General features: G+C 36.9%; 1 protein-coding gene across 4 annotated transcripts in view; it reads left to right on the top strand.

The window, feature by feature from the left end:
* Positions 1-27013, top strand: part of LOC130817235 (chromatin structure-remodeling complex protein SYD-like) — a 46162-nt gene that overhangs the window by 12787 nt on the left and 6362 nt on the right. For all 4 annotated transcript variants that reach the window (XR_009043760.1, XM_057682903.1, XM_057682901.1 and 1 more), the window contains 22 exons: positions 717-814; positions 901-1086; positions 1204-1384; positions 1476-1664; positions 1743-1786; positions 5645-5701; positions 5813-5909; positions 6027-6199; positions 7355-7568; positions 8421-8546; positions 8641-8730; positions 16848-16964; positions 17148-17228; positions 17348-17455; positions 20513-20682; positions 21474-21552; positions 21688-21762; positions 22618-22715; positions 22830-22937; positions 23452-23509; positions 23626-23856; positions 24028-26818. Coding sequence is in view for 3 of the 4 variants with exons in the window: in XM_057682903.1 (XP_057538886.1) it covers positions 717-814; positions 901-1086; positions 1204-1384; positions 1476-1664; positions 1743-1786; positions 5645-5701; positions 5813-5909; positions 6027-6199; positions 7355-7568; positions 8421-8546; positions 8641-8730; positions 16848-16964; positions 17148-17228; positions 17348-17455; positions 20513-20682; positions 21474-21552; positions 21688-21762; positions 22618-22715; positions 22830-22937; positions 23452-23509; positions 23626-23856; positions 24028-26818 (5371 nt within the window). In the remaining variant the exon portion in view is untranslated. The remainder of the gene's footprint in view (positions 1-716; positions 815-900; positions 1087-1203; positions 1385-1475; positions 1665-1742; positions 1787-5644; positions 5702-5812; positions 5910-6026; positions 6200-7354; positions 7569-8420; positions 8547-8640; positions 8731-16847; positions 16965-17147; positions 17229-17347; positions 17456-20512; positions 20683-21473; positions 21553-21687; positions 21763-22617; positions 22716-22829; positions 22938-23451; positions 23510-23625; positions 23857-24027; positions 26819-27013) is intronic.

Raw genomic sequence — 27013 nt, 5'->3', positions numbered from 1 at the left:
AAAACAAGGCGTATCACATTGTATCTGCCAACTGCCATGTCATAAAAATTCCAAAAAAAAACCCGATTATTTCTGCGTTATTAAGGTGTTAAAAACCCGTGTTTTGGATTGTATCTCATGCTTTCAGCCTATATTTGGCGTTATGATACCACATCACTTCGGTTACAACATCATCGTGTCCGTTACATCCATTGTGACCATTACCGCCTTTTTGCAACTAAGGATGGAGTGTGCTACATTTTCGTTTCATGTGCATTTTGATGCAGTGACTTTGTTTTGTTGCATCACTTTTTTTGAAGCGACTACGTTTGTTAGGGTTGGTTTGAGTAAAATTGCACTTATGGTTTTTTGTTTCCCAATGAGTAAAGTGCTTTATTCAATATTCATTGTTGGATGCATCTTAGTTGAATACCCACTGCATCTTGTTACGTCCAGTGCTGTTTAAGGAGTGATAATCAGAATTCAGTTATTCATTGCAAAATTTATTGGTTATATGAATGTGACTAATAAATTCAAACTCAAATTTTTACCAGTAATGCCTTGCAAGTCTTATCTATTTAATTTGCTAACATAATGTATGGAGCAATCTAACCTTAAACTAAGCCCTTAGGATTCTTTTACTCTGTCAAGATCTGTAAAGTTTTAGTCTCTTGTTTAATACACTTCATAAAGACACTGATTGATGGGTTTTCTGATATCTTTTCTTTGATATGCAGGAAACAGTGAGCTCATCAGCAGATATATCTGCAAAAACAAGGAGTGTGATTGGGTTGAAAAAGCTTCAACTATTGGAGCTTCAGCGTTGCCTTCGAAGGTGAAAATGTGTTTATTTTACGTTTGTCTTGTGCTAGAATATTCATTTTCTAGCATTATGAAATCTTATTGATCTCTATTCTGCAGAAATATTCTAAGTGATTTCTTTAAGCCCATACAAACTGAAATGGATCGATTGAAGTCAATCAAGAAACATCGAATTGGTAGGAGGTTGAAGCATGTTGAAAAATATGAGCAGAAGATGAAGGAAGAACGTCAAAAGAGGATACGTGAGAGGCAGAAGGAGTTCTTCAGCGAAGTAGAAGTACACAAGTGTGTCCCATCCTCCTCCTAAACAAATTGTTCAATTTCTGATTATGCTTGTTATATAAAATGCATTTTCTTGACTTTTTTTCGTTGTTTTTCATGTGTTACCTCAATTGCATTTAGGGAGAGACTGGAGGATGTGTTTAAATATAAGAGAGAAAGATGCAAGGGTTTTAATCGTTATGTGAAAGAGTATCACAAAAGGAAGGAACGGATACACAGAGAAAAAATTGATAGAATTCAGCGTGAAAAAATTAACTTACTGAAAATCAATGACGTGGAGGGTTATCTGCGGATGGTTCAGGTATGTACTTGCATCTAATTATGAAATAGCTTGTTTGTTGCAGTTTTTTCCATTCATAATGTTCAAAAATGAAATTGGAAAAAATTCCTAGGATGCAAAATCTGATAGAGTGAAGCAACTGCTGAAAGAGACCGAGAAATATCTTCTAAAGCTTGGATCTAAGCTCAAGAAGGAAAAGGCCGCTGCTCGACAGGTTGAGATGGACGAAAACAGGGTTGCAACTATTGATGAAAATTATGACATTTTCACTGAGACAGAGGATGAGAATGATCAGGCAAAGGTAAGCCGTAGGATATAATTCCTATCTTTTTTCAAAGGTAATTTTTCATCTCATCTGGTGGCAATTTTCTTTTTGCAGCATTACAAGGAAAGCAATGAGAAGTACTACTTGATTGCTCATAGGTATGATTGCATGTCTGCTAACATCAAATCTTGCTATTTTTGTTTTATCTCATAATGTTAGGCTTTACTATAATGTAAAGAAGTTCTGGACTAACGATGTAAATGTTTTCCCAGCTTAAACACAGAGTTTTCTGAGGTTTCATTATAATAAATCAATGAAAGTTGAATATTTGTGAAAGTGAAAGTTTTTGCAGTAAAAAGACTGGTTAAACTTTTTGATGGGATGATAGAGAAGGGGAAGGCATTGAAACCTGCAAAACAGGGAATGCTGGAGACTTCCCTTCAAAAGAGCCTTAATGTTATCTATGCAGCTTTGACATTTGTGTGCCTTCCCCTCAATGTGCCTTAAATGTGAAAGGGGCTTAGCTAGTTCCCCCAACCGGTTTACATTTTCTTGAACATTTCTGTTTCAGTTTCTTTCATCTGAACAAAATGATAAAAGCATTGGCTTTGCATCTTTAAATTGTGCTTGTGCTTAATAGCTGTTGGTTTAAAGATGTATTACTTGGTTAATGGCATCTAACCTTTATCACGTCAAAGAAATGACTTGAGAGTCGGCTCGAATGGCGCATGGTCTTTAGAAATTAGACAACGGACATATGTTATGAGAAAGTCAAGTGGATAAAAGTGTCACTGAATTTTCTCAAGGAACAAAATAACATGGAAAAATTACTGGGAATTTGCAGTTTCTAACTTTCAAATATACATAATGGCATGTAAGTATTAAACATAGGCCTTTTCAGAAGTGAGTACAGAAAAAGGGTCTTTTGGAGGAAAATGGAAAGAATATTGGAATATTTTATCTATTTTTAGAGAAAATGTTTCCATTTGTTACTACTTGTCTACTTCCATCCCATTTTAATTCACTCTCTGCAACACTGCTATTGTCAGCAATAATCACATACGGATTTACTACCTATAAACAGTATCCTATGTCTACAGACTACAATAATATCCTATTTCTAAGTCTGTTATTTATGTTTTGTTGCACCAAGTATGTATGTTTTGTTGCACCCAATAACTGTTGAAATAGGGTATTGTTCTTTGTACTTTGTCCATTTCATCACCTATAAACATGGGTTTAAATTTCCAAAAGACAGCAAGAATAATTCTAAACAAAATTTTTGTTTGGTTTTGTACCAATAATCATAGGTGTAAATATACTTGTTAATGCGAATGATGCAGCCTATATTTCCATTGCAGTAACCTCAAAATCCTTTTCGATACTGTGATGCAGCCATGTTTTTGCATTGTGGTTACTAGTAAGCTGTAACCTTAGGTGCAAACTGTAAATCACAAAGAAAGAAAAGTATCAGCAAACTAACAACTTAGGAAAAAATGCTGAATTATAGTAAGGTTTCGTGCTGATAAGAAATCACTAGGAAGCGGGGCTGGTCAGCTATTTTCGTCACGATCAGTTGACTTAAAAATCTTCTATTGTAGTAATTTAATACGAGGATTCAAAATCAAATTACTGGCAGAAGGGTGTTGAATGTTGATGAGTATGGCAACAGATTACTGGCAGAAGTCAAAAAGTTGAAACCTGAAGGGCATATAGTGTTTTGTTTTACAAATATCTGAAATTCGATGTTTAGTGTAAAAGGGTACAACTTGGGGTTCCGTTTGAATCTATTTCTTGTAATTAATTGAGGAATTTTGATTGAATGTGTGTTTAGGGCATCGGGTAGAACTTAGGACTAGGAGTGAATAAGGAAAAAAGATGATTTTGGAGGTTTGGGTTATAGAAGTTAATCAGAAATTTTATTATGGTAGGTGATGAAGAATTTGTATAAGAATCAGAAAAAGGGGCTGGATTGAGAGACATAGTTTATTGTAACAAATGACTTTGGTTAGTTGGTATCATAGTGATAGAGATTGGAAATTCTCATATAGCTTTACTAGTTCTCATCAGTTTACATATCCAGTAATATCTAACTGACAAACTATGTAGTTTTGAAAATATATACTCAAACTCTAGTAATGTCGGGGAAATATTAAGGCTGAATCTTACAATAGCTAATATAACTTTTTATGTAAGAAATACATCTTCAGGTCCTTGAATATAACCAGAACACTTCAGACTTGTACTACTATTGGTAGAGAGGAAATAAAGGAATCTAGAATTCAAAGACAGGGTATGCACACTTATTTCTGGATTCTTTTTTAAAAAATAAGTATCATTTTAGGAAGTATATTTCTCTGTTATTTTAAAACTAACATTATTTTTGGCGCAATTTCTACCTAGACCAACTTTTTTCAACAGCCAAAAATTGTTATTATGTGACATGATGTTGGATTTGTGTCGAGTTATATTTTTGAAATGTCACTCTTATAATTTTTATTAAAGATACTTGAGATATTAATGGTCAAAGTTGTGCATCAGCAAAATGTGAACATTAAAGCATTTCAACTAAAAAAGGAAGGTTATTGGCTTATTGCTCCCTGTGTTCCGTTTAATTCTTTCTGCATTTTGAGGCACATTGTCTAGAAATTAGTGGGGGGCCATATTGGAGGAGGGGATTATGTTAATTTAAATGCAAAATACTTGTGAGCATAGTGCAAAATAATGCCCACATTACCGTTTCACAACCCTATTGTAGAAATCTTCTAGCTTATTGCAACCAAAATATAGGCCGAAACATCCGCACTGTCTGCACATCCGTCGAAACTATTTTTTAACAGGTCATTATGATTGCGAGGGAGCATTTGGGAGAAGGGAATTATATGCTGATGAAGGTGGAAGTTAGTTGGGGGATCATTATGATTAATAAGATTTTATAACAGGTCAAGGGCGTAATTAAGAGAAGGATGTAGGGGACAGTTGTGGTTACATATGGGGGGCCATACCCAAATTAGTAAAATGAATAGTAGAAAGAATGTGACTTTCTAGAAATTAGAAAGAATAAAAATAAACACGGAGTATCATTTATTTAATCTCATTATTCCAAATTATAGTTCACAGCTACAATATTTTTGGGGGAAGAATAAAAATGTAAAAGAATGAAAAAATGATAGCAAAAAAAGAAAGAAAACTCCACCTCCAATACTTTATCTTCAACTGCGAGTTTCCGTCATCTTGTGATTCCTACTTATGATTTTTTGTTTCTGTTTTTCACCTACCCTTTTAACTCAGCCAACCAAAACATTTGGTGTAAAAAAAGGGAGGTTTCCTTCAAGATTAGAGTATTTTCGTGGCTCATAGACACGGGCAAGCTCAACACTTTAGAGAAGCTTCAAAAAAGACACTCACAATCATCTCTCAACCCTCAGCGGTGCATAATTGTGTTACAATAGCATGGAAGATAATGGCCACATCTTTGTCCAAGGATATGTGGATGGGATTATTTAGCGTCAGGGGAGATCTTTGGTTTCGGTGTTAAGGGTCACCTAAAAATTATTTGGAATATTTGTTTCTTCTCCATTCTTTGTTTTATTTAGATGAATAGAAATAATTGAATTTTTAGGGATAGAGCTCTTCCTTTAAATGTTGTTTAAGAGAGAGGTAAGCTCCTAGCCACATTTTGGGCTAGATCCAATGGCTTGATTTGATCTTTGTAGGAATGAATAGAGAATCTTAATGTAATCTTGTTCTTATATGGGATTTCTCATCCTTATCCTTGTATATTGCTCTTTATTTATCAAAAAAAAAAAATTTGGTATAAAAATAAAAATAAAATACAGAAACAGGTGAGCTTTCTGGTTGATGAATATGTAAGTTGGGAGCATCAGAGTAAATACTGTAAATAATAAGATCAACAACTCTTGTTATGCAGCTTCAATTTTCTGCTTGTCAGTCTGTTATATCGTTGATGTCTTTTGCCTTTCCTCCTTCGTTTCACCCTATTTTAATTTTTGTAGCATCAAAGAAAGCATTGCAGAACAACCAACTGGACTTCGAGGTGGAAAACTTAGAGAGTATGTTGAACAAGAAGTTTTTAAAGGCTCTTTGAGCATCTTGTTATTCTTGTTTTCTTCCCACCAAGAGTGAACTTTGTTTGCTTAGTTTTTTAATCTATTGTGATTTAGGTACCAAATGAGTGGCTTGCGATGGCTTGTCTCACTGTACAATAATCATTTAAATGGGATTCTTGCTGATGAAATGGGTCTTGGGAAAACTGTTCAGGTATTAGTTGTCCTTATATGATGCTTAAATGGACAAAAGATCCGATAATAGTGGTATTTTGTTTTCCAGCTGTTTATGAGCCGATATTATGGATGACCTTATGTTTATATATTGCAGGTGATTTCTTTGATGTGTTATTTGATGGAGACAAAAAATGACAGGGGACCTTTCTTAGTGGTTGTTCCGTCATCAGTTCTTCCGGGATGGGAACGGGAAATGAATTTTTGGGCACCTGACATAAACAAGATCGTGTATACCGGGCCTCCGGAGGAACGGCGTAGGCTATTCAAGTAATGTGCATGTTTTTTTTAAAGTTTCCTATATGTCAGCACACATTATTTTGCGGAAGTGGCAAAGTTTCCCCAAAGGTTTAGACTAAGGTGCAAATCAGCCCCAAACAATTTTAATGTAGAAAATACCTCCCACAAGTATTTCTTCTTCATCATCATCATACCCAGTGTATCCCGCCCATAGAAAACTATGGTCAGGGTTCGGGGAGGGAAGGACGGCGGCAACTCATACCAAATAAAAGGAGAGCGCGGTCAAAGAGTCCCTCGACTCGAGAAAGAATAGGAGCAGTTTCTGCAACGGCTAGGGCCGAGTGAGGCTGAAGCCGACTCCCACAAGTATTTGAATTGCGCAATGAGTGAAATTTCATCGAAAATAAAAAACTTGGTGGAAAAAAGTTGAATAATTGTTTGTACTCAACTTAAATACCTTATTTTATCAATAATACATATGGTCTCCATAACGATTCCAGCAAATACTATGTTTTCTAAGTAGGTTCTTCCTTTCTCTCCTAAAATAAAACAATCCTTGTTTTTCCTCGTTGACCACCTTTTTCTAGCTTGATCTAGCTTAAACTTTATACCCATTCAATCTCCTCCGTTTTTTGAAACTTAAAGTTGTAATAGAGATTCTAAACCAATATAGATCTCGTGGTATGTCGTGATTCCTACAGTAGAAGTCTGATTTAGCAAGTTCAAGATATGGTTTTTGATGATTTTCGAATTTTCCATCAGATAATAGAAAATTCAAGCTAGGGAGATGAAGGTAAACTCACTAACCTTTTGTAAAATCATCAATTTCCTTTAATTAAAAAAAATCAGATTTCCAATCCTTTAAACTGGAAATAGAGGAGAGATACCAAGTCAAATTTTTTTACTTCCGGCTATTTATCTCTTTTTCTATAGTTGATAATATACGGTATTAAGACAAGGGCAGGAAAGTCATTTTTCCCAAGGAGTTTGTTATTTTCCGATTAAATTTCACCAGAAATCCAACTTGAGGTTTAATTGTATGATTTTTCATACTCGTAGGCTAGTTTGCTTCATTGAAAACGTATGATGCTAATTTGCATTTAGTTTACATCTTTGGGGCTAATTTTCAACATTTGAAATCTCGAATATTTTCTTCATTAATTGGACCTGTTAATTTGTCTGCAGGGAAAGCATAGTCCAGCAGAAATTTAATGTTCTTTTGACAACTTATGAATATCTAATGAACAAGCATGACAGGCCTAAGTTGAGTAAAATTCATTGGCATTACATTATAATTGATGAAGGACATCGAATAAAGAATGCATCATGCAAGCTAAATGCTGATTTGAAGCATTATCATAGCTCACACAGATTACTATTAACTGGCACACCTTTACAGGTTATTAATTAAACTTTCATCCCCATTATCCCCTCTTTTTTTTCTTACACAATTGATCAAGAGTTAATAGGAAACAACATCTTTGTTATCACCACTAACAAGGATAAGGTTGCATACATCTGGTTCCCCGAGGCCCGAACCCTGCTGGGAGCCACTTGACATTGGGGCAATTACATTTGTTTTGTGTTACGCATTCGATCATGATACGATTTTCAGAGCTTGACCTTAAACAAATTGTATGGGAAAGTAACCAATTGGATTCATTGCTATACCTTGAAAACTAAATAACAAAACTAAAAACTCACAACTTTTAATCAAAATCTTAGTTTTTTGTCCAGATCCTATGTCTTTGCTTATGATAACAATTACAACTCTAATTCTAATTAGAAACACTAATTAGTATAATCCTAATCTTGTTGAGATTCCTAATGTAATTAGGATGTTACTCAGTTCATTTAAGCGTCTTCTTATCACATGCCAACCATTTTTACTTAAGCTCCAAGTGTCACAATAAATTATGATCAAACAAACTCTTAAATAATGTCGTTGTATCTGAAATTTTGTGTTTTCAGACTGCAAGTAACCTCACTTAAATGGATTACATACTTACTAAATTAAACTCATACATAAAACACTTTTTTTTATCTCATGTAAACATCTTCACTTTAAAGTTTAAGAGAATGAATATCACGCGTGTAACCTATCAAAGGAAATTGAAGATTGTATAAGAATGATCCAAATATCAAATCTGCTGATTGAATTCTGATTCTTGACTGAATGTTTATTTCATCTTATTAATTTATGTGCCTATCACAAGTTGGAGTTATTCTAAATGATTGTATGTCCTTGTAGAACAATCTTGAGGAGCTGTGGGCTTTGCTTAATTTTCTTTTGCCAAACATTTTCAACTCCTCTGAAGACTTTTCTCAGTGGTTTAACAAGCCATTTGAGAGTAATGGTGACAATTCCCCAGATGAGGTAGGATATGTTAAACCAGTTTTTTTCTTCTCTGTTTATATTCAGAGGTTTCTGGAGTTCTGTGTTCATCCACTTTTTGAATTTCTATGAGCAGAGCTTGTTGTCTGAGGAGGAGAATCTTTTAATTATCAATCGTCTTCATCAAGTTCTACGTCCATTTGTACTTCGAAGGCTGAAACACAAGGTGCTGTGACGGTTTCGGTATTTGTGTTTTTTTTTATGACGAATGTCTGCCTTTTCTGGTTACTTGCATAGCTATTGAAAATTTACATCCGTGGGTAGGAATGCGCAGGAGGCTGATGCCTTTGAATGAAAGTAGTTATTTGGTATATGTAATGTTCTTACTTCTTAAGCCGGTAAAGGCATGGCTAAATGGATGGGCGGGTGCGGTATGCTCTCCCCCATACCCATACCCACCTAAAATCTTCTTACTCACCACCCATGGTGCGTAAAATTTTCATACTCACGCCCACCCACCTATGTATGCATTGAAACCTTTATGGTCAACTGCCCACCTTAGTACCTGCCTCACTTTCTCTTCAAGTCCGCGTTATACGCTCCATAAAGTTGCAATATTTATAAATTTAATTGTATATCTAATTTTATTATTAATATCCTTAATTTTTTCTCAATAGTTTTTAATGAAAATATACAAAATTGATTTAAAATAGTACATTGTAGATATGGGGCGCGCGGGTGGTTATAGGGTGGGTTAAGTGGGTATTGGTCGGGTGGGTGCATATGGGGTGTACAAGACCTCATACCCACCACCTACCCATGGCGGGTGGAACTTTTAATAACCATATCCACCAACTACACACCAAATTGATACCCATACTCGTCTTAATTGGGGCGCGAATGCGGTGCAAAACCCATATAATTTAATCACGCAAATATTTCAGTGCAAGGTGTCATTTTCGTGGGACAACTCACCACCTCCATCCACTGACTATCGTTCATTAATCCCTAATCTAATGTTCAGTGCAGCATTGCCAAAATTCTTTTTGATGAACATTGCGCCATCATTATCCTGACTATATTAATGATTTATTTCGTTGACTAAGTGAGACACACCAAGTCTCTTTCCCACAAAATTGGGAGATTTAACAAGAAATGAATAGAGAAAAGATGCTCAAGAAATGAATAACCAAAAGTTTCGAGCACTGCAGCTCCTAAGCCTTTCTTTTATTAATTTCTTCACAACCTTTATTCAATACATCATATGCTTATATAGGCCACAAGACTCAACAACTAACAATAACAGAAAATAACAGAAAACATTTATAACTAAATGTTTTCTCCTCCTACTCCTAATGATATGCCTATTCCCCCATCTGCACTGACTCTTCCTCTGCCTTTCAACCTAGGTTCCATTTCCACCTCTGTTCCAGGCGTGACACTTAGATGTACTTCATCAATGATCGCCTCATTGCCCTTGGGTAGATGATGCCCCTAAAGTAGTGTCGTTTTGATCTAGGATGAGAGATGGTTTATAAGAAGCTTGATGGGTAATAGAAAAGCAATTATATGATATATCTTCAAGCCTTTTCCTCTAAATCTGCCTTTGTTCTTTCTGTTACTTAAAAGTTTTCAGTAGATGTGGCTAGTTGGCTAGAGAGATAGTTAGGAAATATTTGGAGATCTGGAGTAGGTGAAGTGGAAATTAGCTTGTTAGTTGGTGGGAAATGGTTATGGCATTCTGTGATAAACCCTACCACACACAATGAGGATAATGCAAAGAACACAGAAAAATTACACACACGATATACCACACAGCTTGATATACCACACAGCTTGGAGTGCGATGTAAACTCCCACACAACTTCGAGTGTTATGTAAACTCCTATATTACTGAATTCTTCTTTTTAAAGTTCTCCCCCCATACAATGAAAGAGTAATACTATATATAGAATCCACCCGACACCTAAAACACTTGGGCCTTCAAACAATAGAAAGGCCCGACTCTGTTCAAATAACAACCCAACCCAAAACATAACGAATCAACTTTTTATTTTATTTCCTTTCCCCCTTCACTGGTATGCTTCAATATAACTGGTGCCTTAGGTGTTACAATACCCCCAGCCCAATTAAGCACCTTGTCCTCAAGGTGTCGATTGGGAAAGGTCTTGAACAACTTAGTAGCATCTTCCCAAGTAGCTTCAGACTCATCAAAGCCTTCCCATAATACTAGCACCTCACGAGGTTTGGTCCCTTGTTGGCGTACGTGAAGAATATCAATTGGGTGAGCATCTCTTTCAAATTCTGCCTTGAGAGGAGGAGGTGGAGCTGCTGTATTGCTCGACCCTTCAGCTTTTTTCAACTGTGAAACATGAAAAACCGGATGGATTTGACAATCCCGAGGTAGCTCTAACTTGTACGCATCCCGACCAATCTTTTGCAAAACCTTATAAGGTCCGTAATATCGCAAGCTAAGCTTTTCATTGGGACGGCCAGCCAAGGATTTCTGTCGATATGGTCGAATTTTTTGGTATACCTAATCTCCCACTTCAAGGAACACTTCCCTACGTTTCTTGTCCGCATAATATTTCATTCGTTGTTGTGCCCTAGCCATATTAAACTGTAGTTCATCTAACATTGCATCACGTTCTTGTAACACTTGCTCCAAAGTATCGACAGTTGTATGATTATGCCCAACCCGAACTATATGTGGAGGTACCCGCCCGTACAAAGCTTGGAATGGAGACATTTTGATGGAAAGGTGAGGGGATGTGTTATAACTTAATTCAGGCCAATGTAACCACTTTGCCCATTGTTTTGGGTGTTCATTGGCAAAGCACCGTAAGTAAGTTTCTACCATTTTGTTTACTACCTCTGTCTGGCCGTCTGTTTGTGGGGGAAAAGCCGTGCTATTGAAGAAGATTTGTTTGTTGTAATCGGAACATCTCCCACCAAAAAATACTCATAAACACCTTGTCTCTGTCAGACACAACAGATGTAGGAAAACGATGCAATCGCACCACCTCCTTAACAAACTTGGCGGCCACCTTAAGAGTTGTGAATGTATGTTTAAGGGGTACAAAATGTCCGAACTTGGTCAGCCGATCAATTACCACTAAAATAGTATTCACCCCTTCCGAAGTAGGCAACCCCTCAATGAAATCCATGGTAATGTGTTCCCAAACTTGAGACGGAATTGGCAAATTCTGGAGTAACCCAGCCGGACTCTGATTCGAAGCTTTTGCTTATTGGCAAACCGGACATTCCCGGACGTAGTTGGTAATCTGTCGACTCATTCCCTCCCAATACCATTCTGCAGCCAAACGGAGATAAGTTTTCAATTCTCCCGCATGCCCTCCTAAAGGCGAGTCATGGTATTCTCTAAGCAACACCGGAATAAAAGGAGAGGTCCGAGCCAACACAAATCTGCCTTTGAAAAATAATCGATCGTGATCAACCGTGAAACCGGTAGGATTCTGTTCCCCCTTCAAAACAGCATCACGAATCCGAACCAAAGTAGCATCCTTACCAACTTCCTCTAGTAATAAATCCCAATCTATGCCATTGGAACTCATTAAGGTGCCTAACTCCAAAACCCTTTGGGGCACCCGAGAAAGAGCGTCTGCCACAATGTTACTTCGCCCTGGATTGTACTCGATGGTAAAGTCGAACCCCATGAGTTTCATCATCCACTTCTGGTACTCCCCAATGACCTCCCTTTGTTCCAAGAAGTGTCGCAAGCTGAGCTGATCCGTTTTTACTACGAATCGCCTACCCAAAAGATAATGTTTCCACTTGAGCACCGCAAACACGATTTCCATCAACTCCTTCTTGTATATAGGTTTGTTGCTCGCTCGTTTGCCCAAAGTCTTACTATAGTATGCAATTGGATGTGTATCTTGCATTAACACCGCTCCCAAACCGCATTGTGAAGCATCGGTCTCTACTACAAACGTTTTATGAAAATCAGGCATAGCTAAGACAGGCACCTGTGACATAACAACCTTGAGTTGTTGAAATACCCTTTCAGCGTCCTCATTCCAAGCAAACGCATCTTTTTTGAGTTGATTAGTTAAAACCCTTGTCAACTGAGCATATCCTTTCACGAACCGTCTATAGTATCCTGTAAGACGCAAAAATCCCCGCAACTCTTTGATATTCCTTGGAGATGGCCATGTCTTCATTGTACTTATTTTATCATCATCTACGGGAACGCCGTCTGCAGATATTATGTGACCAAGATAGGCAACTTTGTTCACCGCCAAGTCACACTTTCCCCCATTTATTACTAATCGGTGTTGGCGTAAGCAATGGAAGACTTTCTCTACATGGACCCGATGTTCAGTTTGCCCCTTGCTATATATGAGTATGTCATCGAAAAATACTAATACAAACTTTCGGAGGTATGGTCGAAATATCTCATTCATTTATGCCTGAAATGTTGAAGGAGCATTTGTCAAACCAAATGGCATGACAAGGAACTCGTAATGTCCTTCATGAGTTCTGAAAGCTATTTTGTGGACGTCTTGGGTTTTCATTCTAATCTGATGGTACCCAGATTTAAGATCCAGTTTAGTAAACACTGTTGCCCCATAGAGTTCATCCAATAGCTCATCAATAATTGGTATTGGATATTTGTCAGGAACCGTGGCCTTGTTCAAAGCCCTGTAGACACAAAATCTCCAAGACCCATCTTTTTTCTTGACCAATATCACCGAACTTGAAAAAGGACTCACCGATGGTTGTATGATTCCCGCCTTCAGCATATCTTGAACCAATCTTTCAATCTCATTCTTTTGACTGTGAGGATATCGATACGAACGAACATTTATAGGATTTGTGCCTTCTTTAAGGGTAATGGCGTGGTCTTGAACTCTGTGTGGAGGTAATTGAAGTTGGGATTGAAATATATCAGCATATGAAGTGAACAAGTCTTTCAAAACAGCGGGTACTTTCGCCTCTTGAATACAATTCTCAATGCCGTTGAATTCTACTAATATTCCCCCACCTCCCCTTCTCAATACTTTTAACATCGCCTTCAATGAAATTTTCGAACGTTTTAAAGACGAATCCCCAACGAGCATAACTTTCTGCCCTTGCCACTCAAACCTCATAGTTTGTGTCTTCCAATTAGTCATTATGGGACCTAGAGTTTCCAACCATTGTACTCCCAAAATTAAGTCAGAATTGCCCAATTCCAAAGAGAGAAAGTCTTGAATCAAAGTGATGCCCTGGATCACAAGCTGGACATTTCGACATATTTGTTGCACCACTCTTCACAATTAATTCCCAAACGTTGCACCACTCTAGCGGAGATGAAATATTTGTTGCACCCGGATCAATCATCACTATTACATCATGTTCTCCAACTTCTCCCACTACTTTCATAGTTTTAGGATTAGTAATGCCCACCACTGAATTGAGAGAAATATTGATGGCCTCCGATTCTTCTTCCTCAAGTATCTCTTCCACATGTAATTCTTCCCCAACAGATTCTTCATTTTCCTCTACCCCAATCAACACACTGATTTCCTTCTTACTACAAGCGTGATTCAAAGACCACTTCTGATCACAATGAAAACATAAGCCCTTGGCTCGTTTCTCGCGATACTCCTGGTCAGTCAACCGACGTTCCTTGCTGCTGGTCCTAGTCGACCCTGTTTGGCTGGGTGGAAACCGGTTTCTTGCCGGAATCAGTTGTGGTGGGGCCATTCTGGAATTGTTGTTCGCGAAACTAGGGTTGGTAAACTAAGAATTCGAAACCCTAGAATTAGAATTGGGGAAAATTGGTATTGGAGGCTGTTAGGATTTTTGCTGGTATCTGAATTTTTTGAAGGGTATTTGAGTAATTTTGCACCACCATTTGTCGTCTTCCAAGCCAAGAACAAGAGTTTTTCTTGTCAATTCGATCGGCCCAGATCATGGCTTCTTCCAAGGTAGTTGGCCCCAACACTTTAAATTCGCCTTAATGTCCCACCGTCGACCCCTCAAGAAAGCACCCATCATCACCCCTTCCTCCACCGGATTCAATTACGTCAACCGGGTCACAAATTCTCGACGATAATCAGCCGCCAATCCCGTTTGCTCTACAGACATCCACTGTTCATACAAATCACCATCTTCAGTTGGTCTAAAATGCTCCAAGATCATCGCCTTCAAGTCTTCCCATCGCCATATCGGTACCCGTTGTTTCAACCATTGATACCACATCATGGCTTCTCCCTCAAAACTAATCACAGTGGCTTCTACCTTATCTTTTTCACTTAATTGATAAAATGAGAAATACGTTTCCGCCTTCAATATCCATTCATCGGGTTCAAACCCATTAAATGGAGGTAAGTCCAACCTTCTTGGTTTCCATCTTGACCCACCATGTTTATGTTCTTCATTTAGGGTCTGTGTACTCTCTTTTTCTTTTCGGCAAACCCACTCAAAATTTTGCGCATCATCCTCCAAATTCTGGTTCTGCGTCACCCCTTTTCTTGGCACATTTTCTGTATGAATTCCCATCTCAATTATCTTGGCTTGTCCCTCCATTAAGATAGCCAAAATTTGCTCTGTCTTATCTTATTTCTTGGAAATTTGCTCAACTGTAGAAACCAAATTGTCCTTCTCTGAGTTCATTATAAACTCTTAGATTTTTTCCACTTCTTGTTCTAACAAATCCAATGTTCTTGGAGCATCTGGATTAATCATCTTGGCTCGAAAGAACCGCTCTGATACCTATTGTGATAAACCCTGCCACACACAATGAGGATAATGCAAAGAACACAGAAAAATTACACACACGATATACCACACAGCTTGGAGTGCTATGTAAACTCCCACACAACTTCGAGTGTTGTGTAAACTCCTATATTACTGAATTCTTCTTTTTAAAGTTCTCCCCCCATACAATGAAAGAGTGATACTATATATAGAATCCACCCGACACCTAAAACACTTGGGCCTTCAAACAATAGAAAGGCCCGACTCTATCCAAATAACAACCCAACCCAAAACATAACAAATTAGCTATTTATTTTATTTCCTTTCCCCCTTCGCTGGTATGTCTTCAATATAAATTGCTTCACTTTGTTATGGACTATATAGTGAGAGTATAGTATAATGCAAAAATACGGTTTTCGGTCAGGGTTGTGGTAGCAGACGCAAAACAGGTTTCACGACCAGGTGATTTGGCGGTCGAACACTTGTATGTCGATGCGGCCTATATTTCGGTCGCAGTAAAGTCAAAAATCTTTACAATATGGTTGTTATACGGTGATGTGGTCTTATTTTTGCACTATGAGTGAGACCCAAAAGGTACGGGGATCTGTTGTGTGTGTTACTAGTTGGGATGTGCTAAAATAGACTTTAGTTTTTGTACTCTTTTGTTCATGTGATTCCCTTATCTATGTTGTCTACACTTTCGTGGATTCTATTTTGCTTTCTTGCTTTTGCATGTGTGTTCATAAATTGCTGCCTTGTCATATTTTGGCGAGATCATAAATACAATTGACAACCATGTTAGACTTTGTGAAGTGTTCTACTCTTTTACTTCCTCTGTTTTCAATTAATTGTAATCAATTATTTTGCACTCATATTGAGAAAGGTATAGAAGGGAGAATAAAGTGGGGCAAGTGGAAGAGAGAGAAAAAATATCAGAGAAAAGGAAGAAGAGATTAGAAAAAGAGAGAAAGTAGATGGGACACCATATAAAAAATAGAAATGTTAGAACTGATATTACATTTCTGAAAATAGAAAGTGGAACAACTAATCGAACAAAGGAAGTATTATTTTATGAATATATTATTATGAAGTATGAGTTTACGTTATTGGCCAGACGACAACCATGTTTTACTTCAAAAAGAATGTATGTTTTGAATTACAACTCCACCTATTGGATTCAATGTTTTAATTAGTAGGCCGGATTTTGTTTCGCCTTAAGTTGTCTCATCATTTTTGTTTTCTTCCCCCACGTAACACTAAGGAAAGGAGAAGCATATATTACGAGAATGTTTCTTCAAAATAATCTTTATTTCCAAAGTACGGTATTTTGGAATTTGGAACAGTTTTAACCAGAATTGGGAAAAATTCATACTGTAATTATGCAGTTTTCTTTAATTTATTGTTTATGCAACATTCTCCTTTTTGGACTGCCGTCAAAAGATGAAGAAACAGACAAGAACACAATTACTTGATTTGATCATTGATATACATTTTCTTATACGATCCTCTTATGAGTAATGTTTATCTCTTGTTCAAGTAAACTTTGGATCCCTTTTAGGAAGAGTTTTGATATCACCCATTTTGGAAAATAAGGGTGACTAAAATGGTGGTTAGTAATTTTGTCTTGCATTGCAGGTGGAGCATGAATTGCCGGAGAAAATTGAGAGACTTATCAGGTGTGAGGCTTCTGCATACCAAAAGCTACTGATGAAGAGGGTGGAAGAGAATCTTGGTTCTCTTGGAATGTCAAAGGTTTCTCTTGTTTGCATTCAATTTTTTGTTTGTGTGATCTATTTAATGAAGCACTGAAATCCAATCTGCGCTCGATTCTTCTGGGCCTCTGCTTTAAGAAATTTGATAACTAGTTTCACATCCTGCATGTGATTGCTTCTTTCCCAATAATTGTTATTGGTTCTTTACAATCATTAATTTCAGGCTCGGGCGGTTCATAATTCTGTGATGGAGCTTCGGAACATCTGCAATCATCCATATCTTAGCCAGCTTCATGTAGATGAGGCATGATACATTCTTTCGTGGGATTTCTAGTTTTTGGTTTGATTGGTGCTTGGATTATAGGGCATCTTTTGTTTTCTTGATTTACTAATGTTTATTGTGAAATGTTTTGCTCCTTGTAGGTGGATGGTTATATTCCTAAACATTTTCTGCCACCAATAGTAAGGCTATGCGGAAAGCTTGAGATGCTTGATCGTTTGCTTCCCAAACTAAAAGCAACCAACCATCGGGTATGGATATACTCTCTCTTGGAATTGAAGTAAAGCTTTTTGAAAATTTGTTGGATTGTGGCACATCAAGTCATCTAGTTTTGACCCGTTCATGTTATGCACTGCATCATCCGTTATATGCATGCGCTATAGACTAATTTTATTTATATTCATTTTAGTTTTGGACCCAATTGTTTGATCCAATCCTAGATATGTAAATCATTTATTTTTCTAAGCCAGCATCTTTCACTGCAGCAAGGAGTGCAGGGGGATTCAGACTGATTTCACTCAATTGAGAAAAACTAGTTGATATTTTTAGGTCTTATGCATTCCACATAAACTTGGTTAAGTGATTCCTATTAGTTGGTACTAAGTGGCATATTGCAAAAATATGGTTTCCATCACTTTGTTACTCCCTTCAAATTTGAACCCTTATTAACTTACAAAAATGTGCTGGAAAATGTTTGGTTCAATCTTTAAGAGTGTTACGGTCAATGTCACCCGGAATACTATGAAATTGTTTGGCGTGCCGGAACACTGTGGGTCGTGTACCAAATCGTTAAAGAGTGTGTCTGACAAATCATGTGCTGCCATTGTTAGATGACCATTAAGAGAACAAGAGAAAATAAGAAGAAAAGGAAGAGAAACATAACAAAGCAGTAGAGAAGAAGACAAGAGAAAAAGAATGCAGTAACTCTTGTGCTTGTGTGCAATCATACGACCTAACCCATAATTATTTTTATTTTAAATCTAAATTTTTTAAGAAAAAAAATTGAACTTTTTTAGATATGCCATTAAAAGCTTGGAAGGGACATTTTAAACCTTGTAATAGGCATTTAATGTCTTGGAAATGAAAACTTTACATCCTTGGAGTAGGCATTTTAGGTTTTGAAGTAGTCAATTTAAGTTTTTAACCCTGGGTAAAGGAAGCTTAAGAGACTAGGAGTAGGGACTTTAAACCTTGCGTATGGAATTTAAGACTAGGCATGAACATTTTAACGGTTGGAATTGTTAGTTAAAAAATCAAGTTAAGTCTTTGGAGAAGGATGGTTAAGGCCTGAAGTAGGGGTTTTAAACCTTGAATTGCGCATTTAAAGTCATGGAATGGGTGCTTTAAGGCTTGAAGTTGGTATGTAAAATTTTGTATTCATTTTTTTGAGGCTGGCTGTACGGTTGCATACATGCGGCAGTCTCATTGGAGATTTTGTAAAAAAAAAGTTTTTTATTTTTTTTTTATTTTTTTTTTTCATTTGACTGCAATAATGTGCCTCCATACATGAGTGTCTAGCGTTAGTAAAATATTAGGAGGTCTTAAATGTTTAGGGTTTCGTAAAAGCCATTTAGTGGAATTGGCCCATCCTTTTGTTTCCTTTCGAAGGAGCTGAGTAAACACGTGTTTCCTACTTTTGGTTTTACTTTATTTTCCTTTTCCTTTTATTTTAGTTCATTTTTTCCTTCCTTTTACGTATTTTGTTTATACTCTTATTTTTTACTTTATTTCTTTTTAAATCCTTTTATTTTTGAATTTATATTTTTAAACTCTTGTCCATAGTTTTAGAGTCACCTTAGATAGCGTCCCATGTTCTGAATCGTATTATAGGTGACTATGGTTAAAACCATATCTATTGACTATTCACTAAGGAAATAAATGAAGGTAATTAAGTGAAAAAAACTCATTTTTATTATTATAAAATCATAAGTTAAGATTAACATTTACTAATTTAATGAAAGTAATTAACTAGGTTAAACCGAATAACTAAGGCCCTGTTTAGCTCACCTGACTTATTCAAGTGCTTTTACTTATTGTAACTGATTTTTTGCTGATTGGAACTGATTTAACTATTTTTTAGTTATAAACTACAATTGAATTTTACTAATTAGAATTAATTTTTATTAATTGAAATTAACTTTTACTGATTATAACTAATTATATGCATTGTAACTGATTTTTGCTGTATCAGAACTTGTTTTTACTGATTACTTATTTTTTTAAGGTGAACTAAACAAGGCCTAAGTGACAACCTGATTTGTTCCGGACAATCCTCACTCAAATAACGTCTTCACTCACCAAAAAGTATATTAGAAAACAACAAAAGGGACAAAACTCCCAAAATCAGTAAAACTAATTGATTCCAATTTCATGATTTCATCCAAAAATAATTTTAGTAAATAACTTTAAAAGTGGTATAAAGTTTTTTAAAAAATTCTTTTATCAAAAATTCAGATAAATCCCAATAACAATGATATATACAATAGTTCATTTTAACTAAGGAGAGAAAATAAAGCGTCATTGTGGAGGATCTTTGGAATCCACACTAGTCACTTCCTGCAAATTTATTTTCATCATGACCAGAATCTGCTGTTGAAGTACTGAAGTCTTGAGGATCTTCCATTTCTCTCAAAAGAGAGTTAGAGGAGTCGGGTAAAGGAGATGTAAAGAATTGGAATTTGTGGTAGCATATGACAATAGATATGAATTAATGAGAAGAACATATGTAGATGATCATTGACATTGATATTCTTAGGTAGAATCGGAATTTCTAGTCAAGGCTGAATTTTTGGTTGAATTGGAATTTTTAGTTAAGGCTGAATTTTTGTTACCGACGATCTCTTCTATTTATTTCTTTGGTTTCCGTGTTCGACCCCATATGTTTGGATTAAGCCTTCCACTTTAGCATTGTTGTGTTTGAGAATTGTCAAACCGAACAATACCTTTTTGATTTCTTGTTTTCTTTAAAAAAGTAATTGATAGCCTAAGAGCATAACTCTCCGAAACCTTTGTGCCCTAATGAATTCTCAAACTAGATTGGGTTGGAGGGAGTATTGAATATTGGTAGGGTCTTCTGGGATATAGAGCCTGAAAAGCTAGGTCTAGTTTTTGGTGTTGGCGTCCTGAAACTGCACAATTGTTTCCTGCATGGTTTTGTGTGTGACTTTGTGTTATGTAAGTGTGTTTACCAAAATGATCATTACAATTGCAAATTTTGTATCTTATCAGGGGTATATCTGTACTTACGTTTCACCATAATTCTACTGGGCTGTGGGTGAGCTTGGGTCATTTTTGGTGTTGTTTTGCAGGTGCTTTTTTTCTCTACAATGACTAGGTTGCTTGATGTTATGGAGGAATATCTTGCATGGAAACAATATCGTTACCTTAGGTTAGATGGTCATACATCTGGCCTGGAGCGTGGTGCCCTTATTGACAAATTTAATCGACCAGATTCTCCTTTTTTTATATTCTTGCTCAGGTTAGTGGAGACTTGTTTATTTCAGAATTTGTTGTATTTAATGTGATACTCATGTTCTCTAAATTCTTTCTATAAGCATCTTTTCTTTGTTCATATTTTCCTTCCTATTTGGGATGTCAAACAAATTTAGTTGCACTATTTTTTTTCAATTGTTTTGTTTTCTGTTTTTTGTTTGTTGATATTTTTTTCCCTATGTTGAGTTATGGAAAATGATGGAAACTAAAAAATGTTGGAGAACTATATCCAATTTCAAACCTTAATTGAAGGTATAATTTGAATGATTACCCTAACTGAAAAAGTCACCCTTTTTATCAAATTGTATTTCCACAACCACCTCATGTTTTAGGAATATTTCAAGAAAGATTCTCTGTAAATAGCTTTAAGTAAAGTCGTTAATCTAGATACTACGGCTGGTTATAGTTAATTTGTTTTGCTAATTTTTATGGTACTACTCTCATGATTGGTTGTGTTTAATTATTCAGGGGGGAAATTTCAGTTGTAGAGGATAAGATCTATATTCCTTTTCAACTTTGCTGACTTTTATCTTTAAGTTGTATTCTATCAGCATGAACATTTTTTTATTGGAATAAGCTGCATGTTTTGGGATTGCATTATTTTCTGTTGACATTATGGTAGTCATGCCTCATTTGTTGTTTTCCTCGGATTCAAAGTGACAATACGTTTGTAATTAAGTGTATTAAAAACATATAAGGCTTCTGCACTGTGTGATCCAAATTTGTGGTTTTTAATACTTTAGTAATTCGTATCACTTGCTTTTGATGTTTTACCAGTATTCGTGCTGGAGGTGTTGGAGTGAATCTTCAAGCAGCAGATACTGTCATCATATTTGACACAGATTGGAATCCTCAGGCATTTTGCTTAGCCTTTAATCTGATTTATTTTCTTGGGGGCAGTGGAGTGGTGTTAAAGTGTTGAATTCATTATGATAGGTATTGTGGAAAGGCTTCATAAAGCTAATTTTATTTGTTCTAATTGTGATCTAAGGTTGATTTGCAAGCTCAAGCTAGAGCTCATAGGATTGGACAGAAGAAAGATGTGCTTGTTCTCAGACTAGAAACAGTAAGTTTATTCATGTCTTAGTTTCTACTTTTACATTGCTGTTGCTATTAGCCTGAAGGACATTTTATTGCTTTGCATGCGATCTTAAATGATTCTGAGCATATTGTTTTTTTTTAATGTGCCAAAATATCTAGATGTGATATAGTTACCCAACCTTCTAATTAACTGAACAACAATGATGCCAAATCCTTATTCCTAATTATATGGGGTCGGGTACACAAATCAAAATAAATCAGCATAGGAAATTGTCACTAACTAGAATTATCTTCCCTGTTTAATTCTAATGATAAAATATACACAAATATAGAGTAAGCATTTAAGATATTGTAAATATTGCACACTTACTCAGTGGGCATTAAGGATATTGTAAGTAAGAATTAAGGATACTGTGAGTAGGCATTTAAGGATAATATAAGTAAGCATCAAGAATACGGTAAGTAGGCTTTAAGGATGATGTAAGTAGGCATTAAGGATTCAATAAGTAGGCACTAAACTTTAATGGGCTGGGCCTAAGAAACGTCTCTCAAAGAAACGGTCTCTCAGGAGACCGGCTGTAAAATAAAGGTAATCTACAATCAACAAAATCAATCCTATGATCATATACCTATATTCACCTCCGCCGTTCATTCCTATATATTATCATATGCTCCTCTGAATCAAATCTTCTTGTCATTCTTCACTCATGTTATCCACGTCATTTCCTAACTAATAGAACAAATAAGAAAAATAAATAGGAGTGGAATATCATATCATTTAGGCTTTCTCAATTTTTTCATTTGATGGAGATGGTTAAAGTCATAAAAATGATGCTAAAGGTTTTTATTCTGTGTTTACACTGATTATTTTACCGATAAGGTTAACTCTGTGGAAGAACAAGTGAGAGCATCAGCTGAGCATAAATTAGGTGTGGCTAATCAGAGTATCACTGCTGGTTTCTTTGATAATAATACAAGGTGACTCTGACTAGTCTTTGTTATATATTTTTCTCAAAAGCTATCAAATATGCTGTTTCTGTTTACTAGTAACAATATTTTATCCCTAGCTTATATTTTACTGGCATATTTCAGTGCTGAAGATCGTAGGGAGTACTTGGAGTCTCTTCTACGGGAATGCAAGAAAGAAGAAGCTGCTCCTGTGTTGGATGATGATTCATTAAATGATATTTTAGCTCGCAGGTGTCATGTTACAGCTTTGAAGTCTTTCTGTTTCTATCTTTTTTTGGGAAACAATTCACACTGAGTGGCCTTTAGGATATAATTTTGTTTTTTTCTCCTAAACCTCCCTATTTTTATTCTATATTGTTTGTTCTATATCTCTGTTATTCAACCATTTGCAAGAAAAAGAACCCATCAACCTTTTCCTGGATTAAAATTTATCACAAAAAGTTATGCTCCTTCATTTTTTGGTTTACAACTTATAAGCAATATCTTCAATTCGATCCTTATAGTTCCCATGTATTTGGCAGTATAGTCATCAATGTCTGTGTGTATACACATCTAATCAGCTGGGGAGAGAAGTCAGATGATTTGGAGTGATAAAATGTATTTTTCTTTGTATGTGATGGCTTTTTGGGCTGCTGACATTTGTGACCCAGTCTCTGCCTCATGTCTGGAAAATGCTGTATACTTTTTTTATTTCCATTTTTTGTTTTCTGTTAATGCATATATTATCTGAACTTTTTCTTTTCAGTGAGTCAGAGATTGATATTTTTGAAGCAGTTGACAAGAAAAGGCAAGAAGAAGAGCTGGTATTCACATAAGAACATCACAAACTGAATCAATTATTTATATATGTGTTCTTTGTTTTGCCCAATTAATGTTCTCCTATAATTACTGATGGGCTTGTGTTCCTCTTCTATCAAAGGCTACATGGAAGAGACTGGTACTGGAGAAAGGGGGTGATATCTCTGAAGTTATGCCACCTCTACCCTCACGTCTTGTAACAGATGTTGATCTAACAGCATTTTATGAAGCAGTGAAGGTATATGATGTAGCTAATGATGGGGCTGCTTCTAGTTCTGGAATGAAGAGGAAGAGTGGTTCTTTGGGAGGCTTTGATACTCAACAATATGGGCGAGGCAAGCGGGCTCGAGAGGTGGGTTAAATACGTAATTGGCTTGCATATTGTTGCCATGTTTCAAATCCATCCCCTTTTTATGGACCTTTATTTGTTTGTTGCTATAAGTACTAAGAATTGTATGAGCTGGTAGAATTATCTCTTCATCCATGTCGGTAACCTGCAAGTGTGTTTTTCTAATTTTTTTAGGTGCGATCTTATGAAGAGCAATGGACTGAGGAGGAATTCGAACAGATGTGTCAGGCTGAGTCTCCTGAAAATCCCAAGACAAAGGATGAGAAAATAGATATTTCATTGACATTAGACACTGGTCAAATTGCTGTTAAAGCGGAACTACCACTACCGACCCTGCCAGCTCCCCCTGCCTCTTTAGAATCATTACCAGTTGTGAAGAAAGAGGTCATACCACCAGTCAAGCGGGGCCGAGGAAGGCCAAGGAGAACACCATTAAACGTATCTCCAGGCATCGGAATTGGTACAACTATTGGGGTCTGTAAATCCGACACTCAACTGAAAGGAATAAATTACAGCTCTTTTAATTCTGGTAGTCTAGACACTATTGATACTTCTTCTGTCACTAAAGATGCCAGTGGAGACAGTAATCAGGTTGGTATTGTGCTTTCTCAAAGCTCCAAGGAAGTCTCACCTTCTGTACCTCCTGCTGATCCTGCAGTTGTGGCAGAGCATGGTTGTACTTCTGTTGCTACGCAGCTTAAAAGACGCGGTCGTAAAGGGCAACCAACCGAAAATACTGATGGTAATTCAGGGATCGAATCTGTTAGGCGAAGGGGAAGGAAGCCTAATCGTGTTTTACCTTCTGTTTCTGCTGATTCACATACTCAAGACTCAAATCCCAGTACACAACCACAGAAACAGTCGTCTTCTTTTATAGCAACAAATCCTAAGGTTAGCACAAGTGCCTCTCTTGTGGATGTTCTAGGTGGTTCACATCCTAATTCTTCTCAAGGTTGTGCTGGTTCTGTTGCTGAGGGTTCAAAAGTGTCTGAAGTGGAAGTCAAGACTGGTGCTCCTCTTAATTGTTCAGCAACAAACAAATCTAGTGCATTGTTGAGTGCTCAAAATGCCTCTGTACAGGAATCTGGAGCTGTTTCTTCTGATAAAGCTGCCCAAAATCCTGAACCTGATGGTCACTTGATTAATATGGGTTTATTGAATTCCTCCCCTGTTGAATTGACTCATGCAGAGACTTCAACTGTGAGCAAAGTTGATATTATTTCTCAAGATCAAGTTGTTTCTGTTTCTGAGTCTTTGAGTTGCTCTGTTGCTGCACCTATTGTTGGAACCGTTCCTTTAAAATCTGCAATTGCGCTTCATAAAGATGCCAAACAGTCTGCTATTTCTAGCTCTGAATTTACTCCTAGCACAGCTGGACTTAGACCTGGCAGAAGGCGAGGCTGGAAGCCTCAAGATGAAACTGAACCAGTCCGCCGCAGGGGGAGAAAACCAGGCAGGCTTGTATTAAGTGACCCTGCTTCTCTGAATGTTCAAGATAAAAACTTTAATGAGCCTGATATATGCACCAATTCATTGTCTACATCATCTGTCCTGAATGTTGCTGCACCTTCTGGACCTGCTAATGTTGGGATAGGTTCACATGTAGCCGCAGTACCTGTAATTCCTGTTGTCCCAGTCTTAGCTACCACGCAAACTTCCACAATGCCTTTGAACAGTATTAGTGATTCTGTGCATCACGTAAGCATAGGGTTTTCGTCCAGTGTACCTGCTTCTACACACCTAAATCCACCTTTAACTGGAACTCCTCATGTTCCTTCTGAGTCTCCTAAAATTCCTGTTCTTTTGCAACCTAAAGGGAAAGATCAGAGAGCACAAGCTGGAGAAATGGCTCCACGTCGGCGAGGAAGGAAAAAGAATACTGCATTTCCTGTCGAAAACCCACTTGATCAAAACTTGTCTTCTAGACAATATCTTAGGAGTTCTGGCGAGCTTGTTGACCGCAATCTTATAGCAACAAGAAGTAGACAAATGAATATTACGCCTGCCGAGCATTTCCAGGAGAAAGCACATGACAGTTCTGGTGCTTTGTCTGTCAAGACTTTGGAGCCAATGAAGTCATCCGAATTGTCTTCTAATGCTGTGGTCAGTTTGTCTAATCTGGAATCTGCTTCTGTTAAGGCTGATGTAGCCGGCAAAGCTCAGGATTCAGGGCTTGCTACTTCTAAGGAGAAGGTTGCATTATGCCGAAGTCCAATAGAGATTCCACCCATATCGTGCAAGGGTAAAACAAATGTAGTTGTGTTGTGTTTAGAATCAACTACTCTTGTTGTGGATCCTTTAAAGATTAGTTGCAGTAGTGTGGATGGGAAAGAAATATGTTTAAAGCAGCTAAAGGATTCTGCTCGAGATGTGGTTGCCCCTAAAGTAAAAGTTTCTGGGTTGGAAACTAGATCAGCTGCTGTTAAGCAAACTCCTAATCTGGATGAGGAATTATCTGCACCTCCTGGATTTGACACCCGTAGACCAGTATTGTCTGATACTGTATTGAGGAAATCCTTGCAAAGAGATGATGGTCGCATGCCTGAGATTCCTGATGCCGAAAGGGGTTTTGTTGTATTGGCTCTGGAGTCGACTATTCAGAATGTTGATCATTGTACCATGGCAAGCCAAAATACGTCTGAGAAAGAAGAATCTTCAGAATTACGAAAAGTCATGGATTTAGATTTTGGAAGTATCTCTTCCTCAAAGCCTATCAGTTGTGAACCACATTTTGAATCTGCAGATACAATGACAACTGCTCAGCCAGAGGAAGAAATGTCAGCTCCCCCTGGATTTGACATCCCTCAAAGGTGCCTGTCTGAAAATGCAGTTGCTGCATCTTCAGTATGTGTTGATAGGCGGGCTTCTGAGTTACCTTCTGGTTCGATTGAATCCAAAGTCGAGCATCTTTCCCTAGAAACACCAAACCCTGCGAAGCTAAGAAATGTGGCATGTACCCAAAAAGGTATATGATCTCTGTTTTTTCACCTTTTACTTATCTCGCTAAAGATTACTGTTAGGATGTGCTGTGAGACAAAAGTGGTCTTGCGAAAGAAAGTAGACAACGTTAAGGGATTAAATTGATGATGTAGTCATCCACAAACATAATCTCTTACAAAAAAATTTTTTTTAAAAGAAGTTTACAAAGATTTAATTATCA

This window comes from Amaranthus tricolor, chromosome 1 (genome assembly GCF_026212465.1).
Source record: "Amaranthus tricolor cultivar Red isolate AtriRed21 chromosome 1, ASM2621246v1, whole genome shotgun sequence".
Taxonomy (NCBI): Eukaryota; Viridiplantae; Streptophyta; class Magnoliopsida; order Caryophyllales; family Amaranthaceae; genus Amaranthus; species Amaranthus tricolor.
The sequence above is the reverse complement of the archived record's forward strand: the minus strand, read 5'-3'. Positions and strand labels throughout refer to the sequence as shown.